Here is a 21,862-nt window from a genome sequence, read left to right as displayed (position 1 = left end):
ATTATAAATTAATAAATTACATACAGATACAGGAATAGATGGGAGGCTTTAATTTTACTAACAATCTATGCCAGTGATCAGCCAACTAAATTCTACTAGTCTAATAATTTAGTTAGAACACTCATATTCATGTCTATTTTATTAATAGCTACTTACAGACTAGAGGATTAAAAATAAGTAGTACAATAGTGATCAGTTGGCCTGGAAACTTTAATATATTATCTGACTTCTAAAAAAGAAAAATTGTTAATTCCTGATCTATACCACGAAAATAGTAATTTAAAGGTAACCCAACAGTTACTTTATAACTGAAGTACTATATAAAACAATTTGTATTTTATAAGTACACTGCTAGAAAGTCTCACAATATTCTAACTAAAAAATATTCCACAAGCATGTATGACTGCCACAATCTAGAAGAGAAAAATTTAAGAACCAGGGAAGATACAGCTGTTTTTCTTTTTTTATATTGTCTTGTTCTTAATAATTCCATCTACAAAGTCCATTAACTTGGACTCCTGCACAAATAATGACAGTAACACATACTGTTTCTGACCCTAGCTATCATTTCTTCAATACCTACGTTTATCTGGACAAAATGAAACAAGAAAAAACATAAAACTGACAAAGTATTCTAGACTTAGACAATATTGATCAAAGCATTCACAATTCAAGTACATAAGAAAACGATCTAGTGAGGAAATACAGATCTTAAATTAAAAAGATTTGGTGAATCAGTTGGTAAATCTGTATTGCTTATGTTGAAATAAAACAATATAAATTTGAAAATGTTATGATAGGAGAGGCCATTACAAAATAACTCACTACTTTACTATTTCAAGAAAACTGAACATAAAATCTGCACTAAAACAAGTTTAGTTTTACAACCATAGATTCTTTGACAGCTACTTACAGTTGTATATATGAAATAAACCAATATGGCTACTTCTAAACTCTTCATAAAAACTGATTTTACACCATTCAACTAAGATGGAAATATGAAATTCTGTGGTTCCTTTTCTCCATCCTCCAGGAAAGGTAATAATACAATATATATAATCATGTATATAGGATGATAATGAGAGTCAAATAAATAGTCAAGATTTCCCCGAGTTCATTAAAATTATATTGTAACTGTTTTATAAAAACCAGGGTACTTGTATCACAGCAAATCACTGGATGTAACCAGACAGGTGCTATAATAAATGGTTTTGGTATACTTTTCCTTTTTCAATCTGTGTGAGTAGATATGTGCATGCGAATGCAGTGGCCTGGAGACCTGAAGATGTTAGGTCCTCTCACAGCAGCTTGTGAAGAGCCTTATCTGAGTGCTGGGAACGGAATCCGTGTCCTCTGGAAAAGCAGTTAAGTGTTCTAACCACAGAGCCATCTCACCAGCCCCAAGAAAATGGTTTTAAAGAATGGTATCTTCCTTAATGAAATACTATTTTTTACTTTCAAGTATTTGGTAACTGGAAAAGCCTAAGAATTCAAATCCGAGATATGCATAAATATTTAACTCACCAGACCCACACATAATAGCATAGTCATTAAGTTGGGTTCATCTTATTTTCCAAGCCATGAAGAAAAAGCAAAAACATTTTTCAATATTAATAGCTCTACTGTAACTAGGTTTAAAAATATTTCCAGTGATTTGAAAGAATACCTCTCAAAATCCAGATTCACATACACTTGTTTAATTTGTACATTTTATTTTGTTTACTTGACTATTTTTTAAACCTTTTTAAAAGGCAGGTTCTAATGTGCTGCAGGTTGAATCAAACTCACATGTAGTCAAGGACGACTCTGACCTTTGATTTTTCTGCCTCTGTCTCCTATGTGCTAGGATCATCTATAGGTGCCACCAGGCTTGGTTTATGTAGTGCTGGGAGAGGGCTGAATCCAGGGTTTCATGAAAGCTAGGCAAACACTCTACCAACTGAACTATACATCCCTAGTCACTTTTAAAAGCTTATATTCACATATACTCAGAATGAGATTTTCATCTCCTTTCATTATATAAGTAAAGTTCAATAATAAAACCATCCAGTAAAATCTTAATTATATTAATATAAAACTTTAAATGTTCTTATTTTACCTAAAATTGGCTAATTTTTATCAACAAAATAGTAAATACAGGCAAACTTTAAAATTGCCCTGTTTCTTAATATGCAAAGCATTCAGTACATCAGAAAGCTTTATTGATACTTAAATTATGGCAGCATCATCTGGGTAAAGCATAAAATTATATTAACTATAAAGAGAAACTTACTACTTTTGACATTTTAAAGTCGTGTACACACACACACACACACACACACACACACACACACACACACACACGCATGCACGCACCCACCCCTCCATTGACAAATAGCATCATAATTATTACTCCATAATAGACCCTTTGTTTATATCTACGAGATATTAGAAAGTAGATTTCAGTACCTCAAAAAACAAACAAAACCCACCATTATGGTTAATGGTTAACTAAACCATTAACCAAACAACCAAAAAGTTTTTAATATTTACATATAGTATAGGAAAAAAAAGTCTGCTCTTTTGGGTAAGTTAGATTGCTGTTATCTACGGTATTTACACTGTAAATTTTAAGAAGTGGGGGGAAGTACTATTAAAATATCACTTTAAACACTGAGATTGTGTCTGGAATTTTGTTAAGATATCTGTATACCTTGATAAGTGCATAACAAACAGAATTTGACTTCTAAAAAAATCTACTAAAAAATGCCTGAAACAGAGACCCCTTTATACTTCTTTATATTATCTAAACACGGTTGAGCCTGATATTGGAATAATAAGCACTGATCTTTAAAATGAAACAATGGCAACATGTATAGATGGAATTTTTTTAATATTGTGAATGTCAATGTTGACCCATTATTGTAAGATTATCTACCATTATTATAAGATTATCTACTATTCTTTAAATCCATTTAGTCTCATATACACATGTGTGTATGTGTGTGTCCCTAAACAGTGCAATGTTCCAGTAACTTACAAGCAACAAATGATTTAATTATGTTAATCACTTTTTAGAATTACTGTTCTAATATTTAAAAATATACCTATACCCTTGTCCAAAAACAAACACAAGTCAGTGTAACAGACTGAGCTTTAAACCATACTTTAATTTTCAATATCTGTAACCTAGTAGTAAAATGAACCAGATGTAGAATATTTAAGTGACTCACTATGTAGTGTGTCAAATCAATGATAGAATGCATAGAAAAGTAAGAGATCAGTTTGGAAGAGGTGTAAGGTGGTTAATGTGGAAACTTATAAATGCTAATTTTAATAACAAAAATAGTTTTAAATGTAAATGAATGTTAAATTAACACATTATAAAAGATAATAGCTTAAATAAACTGGGACTCACATATTACAATAGTAAAGTTAGGACAGAAGGAACCAAAGATATGAACAGTTCTGAAAATTCTCTCGTAAGCCTACTTCCAATAGAAATAGTCAGGCTTTTATCCTGTACATAGTCGATGCTTTGTCTATACCATTTATAGTAGAAAAATAAATTCTTTAGCAACCTAGAAACAGTTTATAAAACTCTTAAAGTTTAATTTTCTTTGCCAGACATGCCAATGTTAAACTGACAGCTATAAATTAAAGCTATATAGACAATAGGTATAAGTAATATAGAACAAGTTAGGAATACTACATTTACCGGATATTTTCTTTTTAAAAATTACTGTACTTTCTTAAATTCCTGTGTGCTTTGCAATAGGAATAATAGGGACTTTGTTTTCTTAGAAAAGATAATAACACAAATAAGGTAATTTATAATATACATGTACTTCAACAGTAGCCTGGTTCATGTTGACATCTTAGTTGAAATTGGAAGTACAATATCTAAGATCTAACAATTGAGAAAGAATATTTTAAGACAAAATGGAACAAATCAAACTCTTAGGAGCCTTGAATCTCAAAATCATCAATTTACTATAATACAAATAAGGAAACCTTAAAATTGAAATATAAAGATTACAACATTGACCAAAGAATTTCTTTACTACACAAAATATGACCCAGCAGTAAAAAGCAAACCACTTCTCCAGTAAAACAAATGGTATGGGTTTGGTAATTAAAATAATTTTGAATATAACCCAACTAAATTTACCTATCACCCAGTCAGAAAGGTTTATCATAATTTAGTGTTCTGGTTGTATCTTCACTAACAAAATATTTAACCCCTAAAGCAGCAGTCATTTATAGCAACTCTGGTACCAATAGCAAAAGGGACGTGGGGTGGGGTGGGGTGGGGTGGGGGTGGGAGGACTGGTTTAAAAAATGGTGCAAAAGCCATTCTGGATTCTAGAACAACACACCACAGAAAGAGTCTGAATACAAGTTTGTGATTTTATATATATATACACACTCCAAGGAGTCTGTCAGTACCCAAAGTATTTTTATTGCTGTATTAGCAATGGAATTTTTTGGGATATATTCTCAAGGGCCACATAAAAATAGATTCAAGGAACAGATTAAATTGAAATCCTAGATTAAATGTTTGGTTTAAAGAACTTTCTACAACAAACTTCATGTTTATGTATGAAAAGTTATATAACCTTATATGAAAATGTCATGAAGTAGTTTTCTACACTATACTAAATGTATTCCCCAAGAGGGAAAAATTAAAATATCTAAAATATATTAGATTAAGATTATAAGACCATCATAGATCTTTTAAACATGCATCTGTTTACAGAATTAACCATGTATACAAAATGTATCTTTCATTATAGATCATAAAGAAATGAGTTTGTGACAACTATTCTTTACATCACATTATCAACTCACTTTAACCACAGGTGTGTCCTTGGTGTGTGAGTAAAAGAAACAGGTCCACTCACTCCTCATCAAGTCACCCACAGATTTACTTAGAAGATGAAGGTGCAGAAATGTGAAACATATTACATGTACTTTTTTTCTTTCTTTCAAACATCCCAAGCATGGCATAGTAACCTGAAATTAAAAAATACTTAACTGGGCTTTAGTTATCTATACAGACTGCTGGAATTAGGTCCCCAAATTAGCAATCAAATAACAAAACCAGCCATAAAGCAGGCTGAAAGCATTAAACATTTCATATATGAGTTTTTAAATCATTTAATTTCTATAGAAAAATTGTATTCACAATATAATGTGACAGAAATTGCCACAGGAATGATATACTGATTGCAATAAGGTTGCATGCAGCAGCAGCTTTGCATTTTTATAACTATTTTTTGTTTATAAAAATTAAACCTCTCCGGTCATGCTTATCACATGTTTTTTAGATTCGTAATGTAACTGAATAGGGAATACCATATAGTTCAAAGAGAAAATGTCTCATCATTTTCATGTGGATTATCTGTATGAAACATGAAATACACTACTAACCCCTGAAACATGCATGTCTAGATTTGTTTTTGTCCAATTTCAGGCCATCTGCAATCACATTCTATTTAAATAATACCAAGAGGATCTGTCTGCAACTGTGGTTGAATTAGCTGAGGTTGCAAGGGTGGTGGCAATTGAAGTGGTACCATTGACTCCACCAATTGTCCTGGATTTGAAGTTGGTGGAGCAGCCACAGTATTTGCAGTTTCTACAATTTCTCCATTGTAAAAGAAAAACTGGCACTGTTGAATAAATGTTTCAACGACAGATTGATGGATTTTAGTGGTAGACAGAAACTCCCGATTTTCAAAGTCAGGTCTCATCAAAGTTGGCCAAAAACAGATGGATAAGTTGTCTGCTGTCATTAGGTTGATTTTATTTTGCTGACTAACCCTGAAATTATAAAATGGGAGAAAAAAAGAAATCAGAAATCATCGCAATTACAGATTCTCAAAGCTAGTTTTCCATTCATGCTAATTTTACCTCCCAATTAATTTTTTTTCTTAGCATGCTACATTCAACTATATTCTAATACAAGAGAGCAATCAATACATAGTTCTTGTGAGAATGCCAGATAGTCTATAAGATGTTGCTAGTATCCTAAGTCTTAAAGCTTTACAAATAGAGGTCTTTTCAATTAAAAAAAAAAAAAACCTTTTCCTCTAGGTTGAGAAGGCCAAATGACAAACATGTGTATCTAAGCTTTTAGACTACTCTGGGAAATAAATCAAGGTGTGTCATCTCTTTTAAACCAACTCTGGAAAACCTAGCATAACCTATCCAGCCAAGAATATTTTTAACTTTTAAGAAAGTTAGCTCCTAGTAGACTATGAACAATCTTTTAAAACAGTAAGCATTTTGTACACTATTAAAATTAAAATTTTATATTTAAGACAACACTCAATAAATTCTACTTTAAGATTTCTCATGATTCAACAGAAATTAACAAATGGTCACAGAGTATAAAATGACTTTTCCCCAGTCCTTTAAGTATGTGAGCAAGCACTATCACTAAGTAAGCAAGACATGTGAGACGCTAACCTTAAGACGTAAACTATGAATTATTACATCACGAGATAGAATTTATTCAATTCTCTTATTTTGTACATATAAAGAAATAGTTCACACTGGGTATAGTAGTATACATCTATAATCCAAGTTATCAGGAGGCTGAAGCAGTAGGATAGTGGACTCCAGGGCAGCCTGAGCTACAGAAGGAAAGGCAGAAAGAACTGTCCAGATAGCACATAGCAGGAAAATCTTTAAAACTTGGGGGGGGGGGGGCACATACAAGGCATAGGAAATTCCCAGACACAGGAATCTAAAGTAAAATATGTAGCCAAACACTGTGTTCTAATTATAAGAGACTCAACTGAAACAAGTCAGAATAAAGCCAATCATTTCTTAATAAGTAGTAGGCAGTTAGTATGTACGGTGTGGTATTTCTATGTAGCAGTCAAGTGCTAGGCTCTGGGATGACCTACAAAGTTAAGGATACAGTATGAAGTCTAACTGAAGATACTGTTATCAGAAATTTGGTTGACCAGGGAAAGCTTCATGGACAAGGTAAAGTTTAAGGAAGGGAAAGTGAATTATAACAGTGAATTATAACATTTATTAGAACCTTCTGGAGGGCTTTTTGAATATAAACTGCTGGTGGCTATTTAATGTTTGTGATTTATTGAGTCTTTGGTAAGGCTGAATAACATAGATTCCTCATAAATTCTCAGATGGCCTATTTTGGGTACCATACTCTCAAACTACTAGTAGCATGTTAAGATGTGCCACAAAATGATACTCCTGGGTAACTGCTGTTATTAATAGTTGTTAGTTAACTGTTGTTTATGAGAAAAGGGAAGAAGGTGTAACCACTTAGTACAACTAGTGTTAATTATTTTAGAGTCTATAGTACAGAGATAAAGGACTATTTTAAACACTGAAAAATCTTTGGGGCTAGAGAGATGGCTCAGCAGTTAAGAATACTTGTTGCTCTTGTAGAGAACCGGAGTTCACATCCCATCACCCACACTGTGATCTATTAACTATCTGGAACTCTAGATCCAGGGCAACTGATGCCCACTTAGGACCACCACAGGTATCAGGAACACAGGTGGCACACAGATGTATATATAAGCAAAGCATACAAAATAAAAACATCTTTATGCAAAAACGTTTTACAATCACCTTGCCATCAGAACTAAGTGAGGGTAAAAGTAGAAGTTGGCAAAGAACAACTGTTAACACTAGTAGTTCCTGAATGAGAAATAGTGAGTAAAGTTGTGGTAAGGGACAGAAAGTGGAAAAATAATTAAGAAAAAAATAGACTTGATATTTAGTGGACATGAACAGTGGAAGAATAAAATCAAAGAATCATACTACATTATAACTACAATCTTGTCAACCTATCAAAAAACACGTGTTTGTCTTTCTCCTAGAAATCTAGCTCCATGAAGGCTTTGACAATTTTATTCACTGTTATATGTCCTCACTACTTGTGAGAACATGCAGCATTAAAAAAAAAAAGTTCACCAAGTTACAGTCTAGCTCCTAGCTAGCTAGCTTCAGCTGTCAAAGTGACTTCAGGATATCCTCAAACAGATCTGTCTGTGGGTATGTGTGTAGGCTATTTTCTTGCCAAAAGATTCATGTGGTAGGGCCTAGCTCACTCACTGTGCATGTGCTAGGCAAAGAGTGCTGGGCTGTATATAAAAGTTAGTTGAGCAGGAGTTAGAGAGCAAGCCAGTAACAGCATTCCCCTATAGATTCTGCCTGAGCTCCTGTCTGGCATTTACCTTCAATAATGTGGGATACATAAGTCAAAAAACCCTTTCTTTCTCTAAGTTGCTTGTGGCCATGGGATTTATCACAGTAATTCAAAAGAAAACTAGATCAGCATAGCAGAGTGTTTCTTTTAACTGAAGTCTGAATAGCTTATGCTCTATTTTCCAATAAAGAATGCAAATCATATAATGTTTTTTTTTTCATTAAAGAGTGTGGTCTTCTAGCATAAAAGCATAGAATATAGAGCGAAAAATTTTATATATTCTGAAACAAACTTTTTTGTGATTATACAGACTAAAGCTAATCAATGAGTCCTAATGTGAAAAGCACTGCCTGGTATAACCTGGCATTGCTCCTCCATCTTTTTACTTTTCCTGTTCTTATTTTTGTCAGTCCAAATAAGCTGCCTTCTCTTTGTGTTCTTCATGCATCAAACATGCTTTTAGCTATGCTGTTTATTTTTGTACATAGCCAAAAACAGATCTAGAATACAGGAAGGTAAGCCAGTATTGTGACTCTGAATATACTCTGCCCTGTCATCTTTTCATAATCCTTTAAATAAAATCCAATTTTTAATTCAGCCTGGTATGTTCACAAAGTGTCACTCACTGGTCTCTATATTAAGGTCTACAGTTTCCATATACCTTGTTAACAAAATACCAACCATTACTATATTATTATTAGTTTGACATTTTTAAAAAATGGGACTTGGAAGGATTATGAAGATAGTATAATTTTATATATCACACTGATAGCAACAATAAAACTTTAAAAGAACAGATGGATTTTATGATTATTGCAGTCTATTTTCTTGTGGTAGGGATCATACTCAGGGCATCTCAAAATTTAGGCAAGTACTCCACCATTGAGCCACATAACTCGGTAGAACCCTAAATTGCCACTAAAGATTTTCTGAATAAAATTTTGGTAAAAGTTTATTTTTACTTATTTATACAAACAAACAAACAAAAAACAACCCACAAATAATTATAAAACCCTACCCAAAACAAAACCCAAAGCACCCATTCAGTCTTCAGAACAACTTCATGAAGTACTATTTTTCTCATTTTTATAACTGAGCAATGGGTAATTTGCCTACAGTTATGACTATAATCATATTGCAAACTGACACTTATTTGACTACATTGTCTGAGCTAGTCTTAATAGTCAATACTACACTGCCTCTCGATGTAAATTCCAACTGTAACATATCTATAGAGTTATGAATACAGGAATTAGTTTCCTGTTTTTGGTAACAAGACAGTTTGTGATAAAACTTCCCCATATAAAATACACAAAATACACAACACATTATAGCAGACAGGGTGAAGTGAACCACGCCAGAGTTACATTCTACTTATGATTTCCCTCATTAAACCTCAATTTCTCCAACTCCAAATAGGTTGATTTAGTTTATTTGGCTATTGTCATTTTCCAGCTAAAATTCTAAGACTGTACACAAGAGAACTACTAAAGAAAAATTGTGAAAAAAATTACATTGTTGGGCTGAGTATATAGGACGGTGGTAGAGTGCTTGCCTAGCATATGGAAAGCCCTGGGTTTAATTCCTAGCACAACAACTAAACAGACACAGAAACAAACACTGATCATATGTTGAAAATAGTAATATATATATATATGTATGTATGTACATATATATATATGTGTGTATATATATGATCATGTAGACAGTTATTACAAAGAACCCAAATACAACTGTGTGCTCAGTCTGCATTCCCTTTAACAGAAGTTACAATTATCCAGCTTACAGAGGTCACAGGTTTGAAACACCAAGAGCATTTTACTTGCAAGTACCTGTTTAGATGTGTTATCACATATCTGAATACATCATAGTTTACAGGATGAAATTTCTTAACAATTTCTTTCAAGGCATGAAGGCGTTCTGTTTTATCTGGGATTTCTGTAAGAGAAATATTTTGGGGTAAAATTAATAAACTTTCAAATATCTGATACAAATATCCAGTTAATATGTACTATAAAAATTAAGACTGTTTGAAGTATATTATATTTATATATAACTAGATACTTATTTAAAATTACTTAATTATTTATAAGGATGTTAATCTCTTTAAGATTCCTGACAGATGGTAAGAATTTCAGGCTTTAAGGGCACAACTACTCAGTCCTACAGCTGAACAACAAAAGCAGTCAGTTACAGACAACATGTAATAAATGAATAATGGGTATCTTCCAAGATATTCTGAAACATAAATTTTTTTTATTTTAATGTGTCAAGTTTTTCTTCTCATAAAAGATAAAAGACGGGGTTGGGGATTTAGCTCAGTGGTAGAGCGCTTGCCTAGGAAGCGCAAGGCCCTGGGTTCGGTCCCCAGCTCTGAAAAAAAGAACCAAAAAAAAAAAAAAAAGTTAAAAGACTTCCAAAACCAGTGAAGTCACAATATATCCCCGAAGCCAGTTGTCCAGTTTACTTACTTGTAATATCCTCTACCAAAGTATTTCCTTTACAGGTAGCATACACATTTAATATAGTTATTTTACAAGTTTATGCAATTTATAAAACAGGACAACTAGAATACAGTACTGCAACAAATGAGAAATAAAGAGATTGATTTTCTGTTCTCTTGCCTTCACATCATGGTCGAGCTATCAAGTAGTAAAGATTCACAGGTTTGTGACCAAGAAATAACATATGAGAATATGTATATTGTGACAAGTTTTAAAAAATTGTTAACTTTTAAAAAAGAGATTTTATCTTTATTTTCTGTAATTTGTGTGTATGTCTTTGTAGGGAGGGGTGTGTTACACAAGTGTGGGTCCCCTAGAAGCACAGAGGTTGGTGGACCACTTGGAACCGGAGTTACAGCTGCTGTGAGCTGACTGGCAGAGGAGCTGGAAACCAAACTCAGGTCTCCACAGGAGCAGGGAGTGAGTGCTCTTAACTGCTGAGCCATTTCTCTAGCCCCCTTTTAAAATTTATTTTTCCTTTATACACTTCACTAGTTTTTGTGTGTAGAGGTGGGAGAGGTGAAAGGCATGTGCCACAGTGTGTGTAATAGAGGTCACAGGATGACTTGTTGGAGCTGTCTCTCCTTTTACCATGTGCGTTTGGGGCTTGAACTCAAAGACTGTCAGGCGTGGTGGCGCGTACCTTTACCTATGGGGACATCTCGCTGGCTCAAAACTGTATTTTAATTAAAAACAAAACAAAACAAAACCTGAGAACTTTTAAAATAAAAGTAATCTCATTTAAAAGAACCCGAAGACATATTAAAAGGAAAAACCTAGAAATTACATTAATTTTATCCACCAATGCAAATTAAGAACTAGGTTTCTTGATGCCAAAATACTTTAGATTCCATTTTCTAGATAGATAATGTTATGCTAGAAATATTGAGTGACTGATGTCAAACTAGGAATACACTTTGAAGTACTGTATCTTTCTGCCATACTTCCCCACACCCTAAATTACTTAGTAATTTAAAAAATTCTCATCTAGGCAAATTTAAATTATCTAGCAAGCAAGCATGAAGACCTAAGTTCAGACTCCACCACCCATGTAAAATGCTGGAGCAAGGATAGCTCCTTGTAACCCTAGGACTGTGAGGAAAAGAGGAAGAGACAGGAGGATCCTAGTGCTTACTGGCTGCCAACCAGCACCATGGTAGGAGTGTGAAGGAGAGAGAGAGAGACAAGGAGAGGGAGAGCAGACCTGTCTTGGAACAAGGTGGACAGTAATAAAAGAGGACACCCAGCACCCTCTTCTGGTCTCAGTGCACACCCCCTCTGCCCCTCATTATCTGTGAGAGTAGCTAAAAACAAAATCCCTAAGGTCACTCATGGGGACCGATTCTATTTTAAATTTGGTGGATACCTTTAAGACATAATTTCTAATAAAATGAATTTCTAACTATAAATTCAAGTGCATAGATGATTCTGGCAAGCAATATTTAAAACACCATCATCACTCTTCCTCACCTCTCGCTCTGGCAAAAAAAAAAAAAAAAAAAAAAAAAAAGTTTATGCTTACTTGCTGCTTCCAATAGCTCTGGGTGGAGTGAGTATGGAATCAAAGGATCTGGCAGATCAGCAAAGAAAGCTTTGAGAGCTCCAGCTACAGCATTTACTGTCACTTCCATTGATGCTAGATTGATATTATGATCTATAAGACAAAAATCAAAACTTAATTGAGAGAATGAAATTTTAACTTATTACTGGTTAATGGTAAACTGAATGGGTACTTACTACCAAAAGACATTTTTTCATTAATTACCTTCCTCACAGGCCAGCAAACTACAAAGATCAGGAAGAGGCAACCCCATGCAGAAAGTATTTTATCAACAAACTCCGTATCGTACACACCAGCATATAGTGCATTAAAGAATTTTAATACTGCTTTCCTAGTTTCCTGTTTATACAGATTATTTAAAAGACCATAACAAAACAAACAATAGAGATTATAAATCTCGACTCTAACTTGGACCTTTAAATTCTACTTTGTAATGTTTTAAATGAATAGGTTAAATAATTATCTTATCAGTAAAGGGCTAATTTAAAGAACAAGAAAGAACATACTAAAGGTATATCATAAGGTTTATTTGATATTAACAAGTCAAATCCCTAAGACGTATAGACAATCATTACTTGTAATTTATAGCATGCTTCATTTGAGCTTTTTTATGATCACTTAAAGAAAACATGACCAATTTACACTTCTTACTGGTTAAGCATTATCGCATTAGCCTCATATTTATTCTTTCATCTCTACTGTGTGATAAAAAAATGAGATCTAGAAAGATTAACTTGCCTGAAGCAGACAGTTAAGTGGCAAGATTAAAAAAATAAAACCACTAAATTGAATTTAAGAGCCCCAACTATTATATTACTCTGTCTTCCTCACTTTTCGTGGAATTGTAAGAACTGCATATTATAAAACAGTTTTTTCTGATATTTCTTAAAAATACAGAGTATTTTTGGCAACATGGCATACTTTTTTTTAACCATGTATATACCACTCAGTAAGTGATGTTTTGCCATTTTAACAAACATACCTCATCACAACAGTCAACATTCATAGACACATGAGTGTTCCCCTCCTCCCTTTAAAATTATAAATAGTGCAACAAGTACCTTTAACAAGCTCATGCAAAGGCTTTTGGAATGCAAATTCCTTGAAGTAGAATTTCCAAAACAAAGAAATTTGAATTTTAACACTCACAAACTCCCTCTCAAAATGTACCCACAGCAGGTATACAAATTGTGTTTGCCTACATTACCAACAATCTTTCTCACTGATAATAAATACAATCTTAAAATAGAAGTCTGTCATTGTAAGGAACTGAGTATATTTTCAAATATATACTAATAGTTTAATCTGTATGGTAAGTCCATACTTTCTTGAAGATTTTGTTTTTATGCTCTCATGGAACATTTTTACATTTTTTAGGTAGCCTTGATTGATACTCATTTATGCTTCCTAGGTTCCTTAGCAAATTTAGGTCTTTTCCAGTCAAAGGCTATAAAAATATTCACTTACTTCCTCTATTAATTTTCATTTTTTAGTTTTATCTTTGTTCACACATGGAGTTCACTCACTTTTGAATTTGCTCCTAAAGATTATTCTATGACATTAAAAAAGCACTTTTACATAGTACTGTTTTTTATATATAATTACCTCAAAATATTTGCTTTACCTGGATCCCTTTCTTGTCTTCAAGCCTTCACACATCAAAATATAGATAGAATACTGAACTTTCTTTACACAACTGTTTCAACTGTCTCAAATATTTTATTCTAAAATGCACTTTAAGTTTGATTATTTCCCACTTTCTCTTATATTTGCCTAGTATCAACCTTCCTAAGAAGACTAAAAGAATCAACATTTGCTGCCCCCTCCCCATCCACTTCCCCTCTTAAAATACAATTTCACGGGGCTGGGGATTTAGCTCAGTGGTAGAGCGCTTACCTAGGAAGCGCAAGGCCCTGGGTTCGGTCCCTAGCTCCGAAAAAAAGAACCAAAAAAAAAAAAAAATACAATTTCACTATGCAGCCTTAGCTGTCATGAAACTCATAGAGATCCTCCTGCCTCTGCCTCCTCAGTGCTGGGAATAACGTTATGCACCAACCATGCTAGGCTTAGTATTTCTTGTTTGTGCTTAGACAGACCCTTCCCAGTTCTATACTTTTTACTGTGGCAATTACTATATATTTAATATTTCTAATTACACTTTTAAATGCTTTCCTCTCCATATCCATTTCTGTAACTTTTAAATAAAAACAGCAACTTTGCTACTGCAGAATTCTAACACAGAAAACAGAAAGACAATAATTTTACTTTGCAATTATATTACCTTGATCAAACTGCTTTTGAATGTTGTCTTGATCCGTTTTATTTCCACTAACACGGTATAGTCCTTCGGTACATAATCCTAAGAAATTAAAACATATTTTATAAACACATATATCTGTACTGAAGAAGATGCATACTTCTATAACTTTAGCGACTAGTCAAACTGTGACTACAGTTTATAGAAATATTAGAAAATTGATGTCTAGTATCATTCCTGAAGTAATACGTCAGGACCTTTGCACAGGACAACGTACTATATTTTTCCATTTGCCTGGTTAAAAGTATTTCATGCTTTACAAAGTATTATACTGGGGAAATTTTTCAACTCTCAGAAATCTGTGAAGATAAAATGAACAAAAATTTATGCTCAGAAAAATTATGAGCACAGGGTCATAGCTATAAAACTATGAGTTATCACTGACACAACCAACATGAATTAGTCTCATAAATACTCAGGTTATGTGAAAGAAACCAGGTTATGTCTGATGTGGTGGTATATGTCTATAATCATAGCCCTTGGGGAACTGAGGCAGAATGATCATGAGGTTAAGGCCAATCTGGGTTCAATAGCAAAAGCCTGTCTCAAAAAATAAAGAAGTAAAAATAAAAGAAGGAAGGAAAGAAGCCAGAAACAAAATATATTTAACTTATATGACATCCTAAAGCAAGGAATTCTTACCTAAAATACAGGTAAACATTTGTCAAAAGCAACTTTCTGGTGACTAGAAAATCCGGAAAGGACAAAAAAGGTGATGTAGATATTATATCTTGACAGGTATTTGTCAAGATGCATATACAAACGTACGTGTAAAATCAATGTACCCTTTTCTAAAAGAACCAAAAGCAAATACTTAGCAATCTACAATCAGGGGTTGGGGAGACGGCTCGATGGATAAAGTGCTTGCACTGCAATCCTGAGGATCGAAGTTGGCAGCCACCTATAACCTACCATTCTTGAAGCAGAACTGGGATTTCTAGGGCATGCTGGCTAGAGAGATTAGATAGAATTGGCAAGGTCTGGATTTAGTGAAAGACCCTACTTCAATAAGAAGAGAGTAACTGAGGACAACACTAGATATTAACTTTGGGACCCTACATTCACACAACACACAGGTGAGCTGTAGAACATATGAACACACACACAAACGTATCCACAACCAGATGTGATTAGCATCAATCATTTGGGTAGAGACTAGTTGAACATAAAAGAACTAGTTTCCCTATTGAAATACCACATGTGGATGTAGTGTTAGTGCTTGTCATCCTCAAGGTGCTTCACAGCACGGAGTGGTTTTCTCAGGGGAGACACTGCATTTTATGGACTACTTGGCAATGCCTAGAAATATTTTTAGATGTGAGAACTGGAGAAAGGAGTATATTAGTTCTTTTATTATTGCTATGACAAAATACCCAATAGAAACAACTTAAGGAAAATGGTTTTTACTTGTGGTTCACAGTTTGAGGTTAAGGTCCATCAAGATAAGCAAGTCACGTGAGCAGGAACAGAAGGCAGCTAGCTGACTACATACATTATATCTAATGTTAGGAAGTTGGAGGTGGGGGAGGGGCTGGAAGCTAATGCAAAGCTCATTTTCTTTTTACTCCTCTCTAGCCTACGGAATGGTTTCCATCCAGTTTAGGGTAATCCAGAATTTTCGTCATCTCCTAGGTGAATACAGATTAAATCAAGTTGACAATATTAACTATCAAGGGGACCTACTGAAGTTATAACAGTAACAAAACATAAAACAACAAAAAAATATATAGTTAAGGTCATAAGCCATAAGTGTTTCAGCTTTGATTTATAATTTCTCTTTTTGTTGTGGTTATTATACCACAAATACATCAATTTATATCAACAGACACACAATTTGCAAAGATATAATTTGTGGCAAAAAATAGTTTGAAACAGTTAAACTGAATTAAAACATGACCATTAAAAAGTTTAATATATGCTGCTCAGTGTAGGGGTAGTGGCGTATACTTTTAATCCCAACACTTGGGAGGCAGAGGCAGGTGGCCTACATAGTGAGTTCTAGGACAGCCAGAACTACAAGATGAAACCTTGTCTCTAAAAACACCAAGAAAGTTAAGATGATAGTTATAACCCCCTAGTAACAATTAAAAAGCTAACTTAGACTCTCCTTTTTTCCTCTTAATTGATTAAAAAGAAAAAAAATGCAGCCTCTAAGATACTATCACAGGATCAATGGCAAAAATATGAATGTAAAGAGATGGAAGGTTCATCAAGTGACTATGGTATTCAGCTACTTAAAGGGCTGAGGAAGGAAGAACAGGTGAACTCAGGAGATCATGATTATACATCAAGACCAATCAGGATTTACTCAAGAATAACAAAATTCAACCCACCAAAAAAAAAAAAAATCAATTAATTAATGTAATAATAGACTGCAGGAGAAAAATCTAACTTAGTGTCTTAATTCATACAGAAAAAGAATCTGACCAAATTTAGCACCTTCTATAATAAAGTATTAATAAAAGAAAAATACAACTAACATCTAAGAACTTTAGAATATAATCAACAGACCAAGCCCAAGACTTCTGAAGTATAAAGCTTAAACACTATAGTCTACTTAGTGAAATCTGGAAAAAGAATTTAGTATTTAAAAAGAAAAGGCACTTGGAATCCTAAACAATCAGAGAACCTTGCTCTAACTCTAGTCAATCGCAAATAGTAAGCAAAGAAATAATAAAGCAAAAACATCAATTCACAGAGTCAAACACATCAGAAATCAGCAGCCGTCAAAGTCAAGAAATCCTGACATAATTTAATTCTAGTCCTAAAAGTAATAGCCAACAAAGATGCCTAGCAAAGCTATCTCTTAAAGTTGATAAATAAGGACATTTGAAACTAAGGCATATCAAGAACACCAAGCCAGTACCACCTGGATACTTAAATACTATAGACTAAGAAGTCTTGATCATAAGCACATAAGAAAAATAAATTTCCCAAGAAGAATTCATCATATTCAACACTGAACAAGAAAACCTTTAATACTCATCAGGAGAAATCAATGACTAATCAATAATCTAATCATATAGAAAAGTAATTCCACCCTCCACTTTAGTGGGTTATATAAAGGATGTGTGCTGTACTGAGGTTACAGCTCAGTGGTTAGAACCTGCTCAGCACATACAATGCTCTGAGTTTTATCCCTTGCTTCACTTAACGGGGAAAAGGAGCAAACTTAGAATGAGCCCCATGCCTAAAGGCAAAAATAAAGGTCCAGTAAGATGGCTCAGAGGGTAAAGGCATTTTTTGCTTGAGCGTGCGCGCGCGCAAACGCGCACACGCGCACACACACACACACACACACACACACACACACACACACAAGTACAAAAGGAATAACACAAAATGACTCTGCCTATCACGCATGCACAAGACCCTGGAGTTGATTCCTTTAATGGGGTAGGGTAACACATGCATAAACCTAGTAGTCAGAGGTAGATGCAGGAGGATGGGAAGTTGAGTGTTATCTTCAGCTATAGAGTGAGTGTGAGGCCAGCCTTGGCCCAGTCTCTCTCTCCCTTATCCTCTAAGAGGTGGAGAGTCTGGAGAGATGGCTTAGCTGTTAAAGCTCTTGCAGAAAACCTGAGTTCAGCACCTATGTTGGATAGATGACATGTGGGGAGAAAGAATGAAACTGCTGGTGAGAATGAAACTTGTGTAGTAGCCACTATGGAAACCAATATGAAGGTTTTTCAGAAAACTAAATATGACATATCTATACTACGCTTGCTTATATACTCAAAAGGCTACTAACACTGTACAGAAACATCACACACCCGTTTATTGGTGCACTACTGACAAGAGCCAGGAAATAGACATCTATCATTAGATGAACAAATACAGAAACTGTGGTACATACACGTATACAACGGTATTCAGTCACAAAGAAAAATGAAGTCATTTGCAGGGAATTGGAATGACAAAATACTCTGACTCAGAAAACATTTTCTCTTTTCTGTTCAACATACAGACTGAAAATTACATACACACATAACATATATACATAGTAAAAGGAAAGCATCAAGTACTAGGGTATAGAACGTCAGTACTATGTGCAAACTTTTTTTTGTTTTTGTTTTTTGTTTTGTTTTTGTTTTGAGACACGGTTTTACTATGGACCCCTGGTTGGCCTGAACTCATTATGTAAACCAAGCTGGTCTCAAATTCACCAGCTGTGCCCTCCCAAATGGTGGAATTAAAGTGAAATCACACATGGGCCCCATACACAATATTTTAAGAATCAAAATAAAAAAACTAGATAATGAATAATACAAATGCGATGTAATAGACTTTAATATGATATATAGAAAACTGATATAAAAGTAGCAAAAACAGGATTACCTGTTAACAGTATGGGCACAATAGAGAAGTCAGATCAAGAGAGGGACAAGAAAGAAAAGGGGGTGGGAAATGAGTTAAAATTGCTCAAGTATGTGTTGTCCATGTATGAAAATGGCCTTATGTAAGCCAGTATTTTCTTTTTAAGTCAGATTAACTTGGACAACTGGGAAAATGCAACTGCTATTGTTACAAACAAGTAGAAACAGAAGGTATTCTGAGGAAGATGGATGAATTACATCTTAATTTTGACAAGTACAAGCCATCTCATTTTAACCAGAAATGTTCAATAGGCAGCTCAGAATATATTAACATATTAAAGTACAAAAAGAAAGATCTGGAAGGGAATTCTATAAATGGGATGGCCCTGGCCCATACACAGGTATCAATCAGGTATACATAATAGGCATCATAAATGTAATGACTATAAATTACTCAAGCTAGGAAAATGTACTTTAGTAAAGGCAAAAGAAACAAATGTGTAGAAATGTTTTTACTTAAAACAGGATTTAATGTTTCTTAATCAAATGCTTACTAATGTGTTATGTAAAAAATTCATGTGCTACTAGTTCAAGAGGCTATCTATTCTATATGTCAGAACAATGACTGAAATAAATGTTTGCCTAATTTTTAATGGTATTAGTAATGAAATTTCACTGTGAGATTTCTCATATACTAAAAGCTAATAGTGACAAAGTTAATATTAATGGAAGAATTCTTAGCAGTAGTATGTGACAGTTCTAGAAAAAAAAAATGTTACATGAGTAACATACAAAGGCAGTGCTTTCCCAGTTTATCAAATACAAGTTTCTTCTGTTAATGCCACAGGACCAGGAGTGCATGCAATTTTTTTTTTTAACTTTCCTGAACTAAAATGAATACCTACTTTTTGAAAAAAGAAATTAAAAGCCATTTTAACTGATCTCTATTAAAAGTAACAATGGTTTCCCAACACTTGTTATTTCCACTACATATAATAATTTAAAAATTCACAAAGCATATATTATATACATTATTTTCATTTCATCTTAAAAACAAAACAAAACAACCTGGGACCCTGAGTTCCACAACTCGTGGTGGTGGAAGTCTTGAACCCAAGGAAGAGATCTGTGTTTCTCTCAACTTTGGTCAGAGAAGCTTCTGTGTGCAGCCCATACTTGTTAATACAGACACTCATAGCTGGTCAAATGCTGAGTGTAAGTAACCCAGTGCTCATCCACACCAACCTTCTCTACCCAAGGCTCAGGGAACATCACAGTACAAGACGAAGAAAGAACTTAAGAGTCGGTAGATTGGGGGAAAGGGGGTTGAGGGGAGAGGAGCTATGAAAAGCTGACTCCTAGACACGGATGCTGAATACATCAACTCGCCGTAGCTGTATTTACTGCATATGAACAAGCCAATCAGAATTCCAGCACGCAGGAAGGGGGGAGGGTATAGGTGTGTGCACGCGGGAGGGACTCCAGCTGCGTACATAGCTAATGGCAAGTGAGAGGAAAGTCACTCTGATTTGGGTATTTGCTCTGGTCTCATGTCTCAGCATTTGGTTCCAAAACCCACATCAATATGGGAAGCACTAATTGGACTTAGGTAGTTATTTAATAACAATAAAAATAAACATAAAAAGTTGGAGGACAGGGCAGGGGTCACTAATGGGAGTTTGGAGAAAGGTAATGGAACACAGGTTTAGATTCCTCATGGCAGAGATGGCATGACATGGTGGCAAAGTAGCACTTATGTCTTTTCTTACCTTTTGGAACTCTGAAAAACATAACACCTGCAACTGTTAAATTCAAGTGACAGTAACTACAACTTTTGTCTGACAATTATCTGATAGTGAGTTGAGGCTATTTAAAGAATAGAATTCTAAATGAAATAGTTCTTTAATGACTGTTAGCCCTACAAAAAAAGTTCCAGTAAATAATAGTTAGAATTTCATCACAAATTAGACAAATTCTATAAACAAAAACATTCTATAAACAAAACAAAACAAAAACAAATGCAAAATAAAACAAACAAAAGCATGAAAACATAGACATAGGTAAGAAGCTATTTTAAAGAAGCAAAAAGTATTCCAAAACCAATAATGGAGGATCCACGAATGAGTCCTGGTTAGTCTTGTTATGTTTTTCAGAGTTCCAAAAGCTAAGAAAAGACATAAATGCTACTTTGCCACCATGTCATGCCATCTCTGCCATGAGGAATCTAAACCTGTGTTCCTTAAGTTAATTTTGGGGGGGGGGGTGTTACAACAATAGAAAAGTATGTAAGGCTAACCCATAAACCTCAAAAGATGACTCTGATTACTGCATATAATGAATCAAGATAAGGTCCTATTAGCTGAAGTTGGGTGAATTTTTAATAACTCAACGTGACTGATACCAACATCAAAAGAGAAAATAGACCAGTGAGATGGTTCAGTGGCTAAAGATGCTTCAGGCCAAGCCTAAGTTCCATCTCAGACACATAGTGGATGGAGAGGACTGACTCCCTCAACTCATCTTCTGACTTTCACATGAGCGTATGCGCGCGCGCGCGTATACACACACACACACACACACACACACACACACACACACACACCCAGGAAATAAATAAAAGGAATTATTTTTAAATAAGTAAAAAGAAAAAACACACACCCAGTGAAAATGTCAAAGACAAAGACTGAAGTGACACATCTGTAAGATGAGGGATTATAACAAGTCAAGAGCAAAGGAGAATTCTACCTAGATTTTCAGACAGAGCATTAGTCTTGCTGATGTTGTAATTTCAGAATTCTAGTCTTCAGAGTTGACAAAATAACTAGTTTTATTCTAGGCAGTTTCTAAAAGTCTTATGGCAGCCTCAGGAAACACAGAAAAGTTTCCTTAACAGGGTAAGTAGTATTTATGAGAAAACCACCTTGATATCCCAATGATAAAAAAACTGTCTATCCCTCAGATAAGAAATACAACAAAGGTACTGTTTTC

At 34.3% G+C, this 21,862-nt stretch overlaps 1 protein-coding gene across 5 annotated transcripts in view; it reads right to left on the bottom strand.

The window, feature by feature from the left end:
• Nucleotides 1-2,855: 2,855 nt before the first annotated feature.
• The window catches only part of Arhgap5 (Rho GTPase activating protein 5), a 63,438-nt gene continuing 44,431 nt past the window's right edge, over nt 2,856-21,862 (bottom strand). For all 5 annotated transcript variants that reach the window (XM_039111971.2, XM_017594084.3, XM_063261673.1 and 2 more), the window contains exons 4-7: nt 14,523-14,600; nt 12,203-12,334; nt 10,009-10,114; nt 2,856-5,805 (exon numbers count right to left, since the gene is read on the bottom strand). In XM_039111971.2, coding sequence (XP_038967899.1) covers nt 5,478-5,805; nt 10,009-10,114; nt 12,203-12,334; nt 14,523-14,600 — 644 coding nt within the window. In that variant the 3' untranslated portion in view covers nt 2,856-5,477. The remainder of the gene's footprint in view (nt 5,806-10,008; nt 10,115-12,202; nt 12,335-14,522; nt 14,601-21,862) is intronic.

Source organism: Rattus norvegicus, chromosome 6 (genome assembly GCF_036323735.1).
Source record: "Rattus norvegicus strain BN/NHsdMcwi chromosome 6, GRCr8, whole genome shotgun sequence".
NCBI classification, from domain to species: Eukaryota; Metazoa; Chordata; class Mammalia; order Rodentia; family Muridae; genus Rattus; species Rattus norvegicus.
Note: the sequence above shows the minus strand (reverse complement) of the source record. Positions and strands in the feature narration are given on the sequence as shown.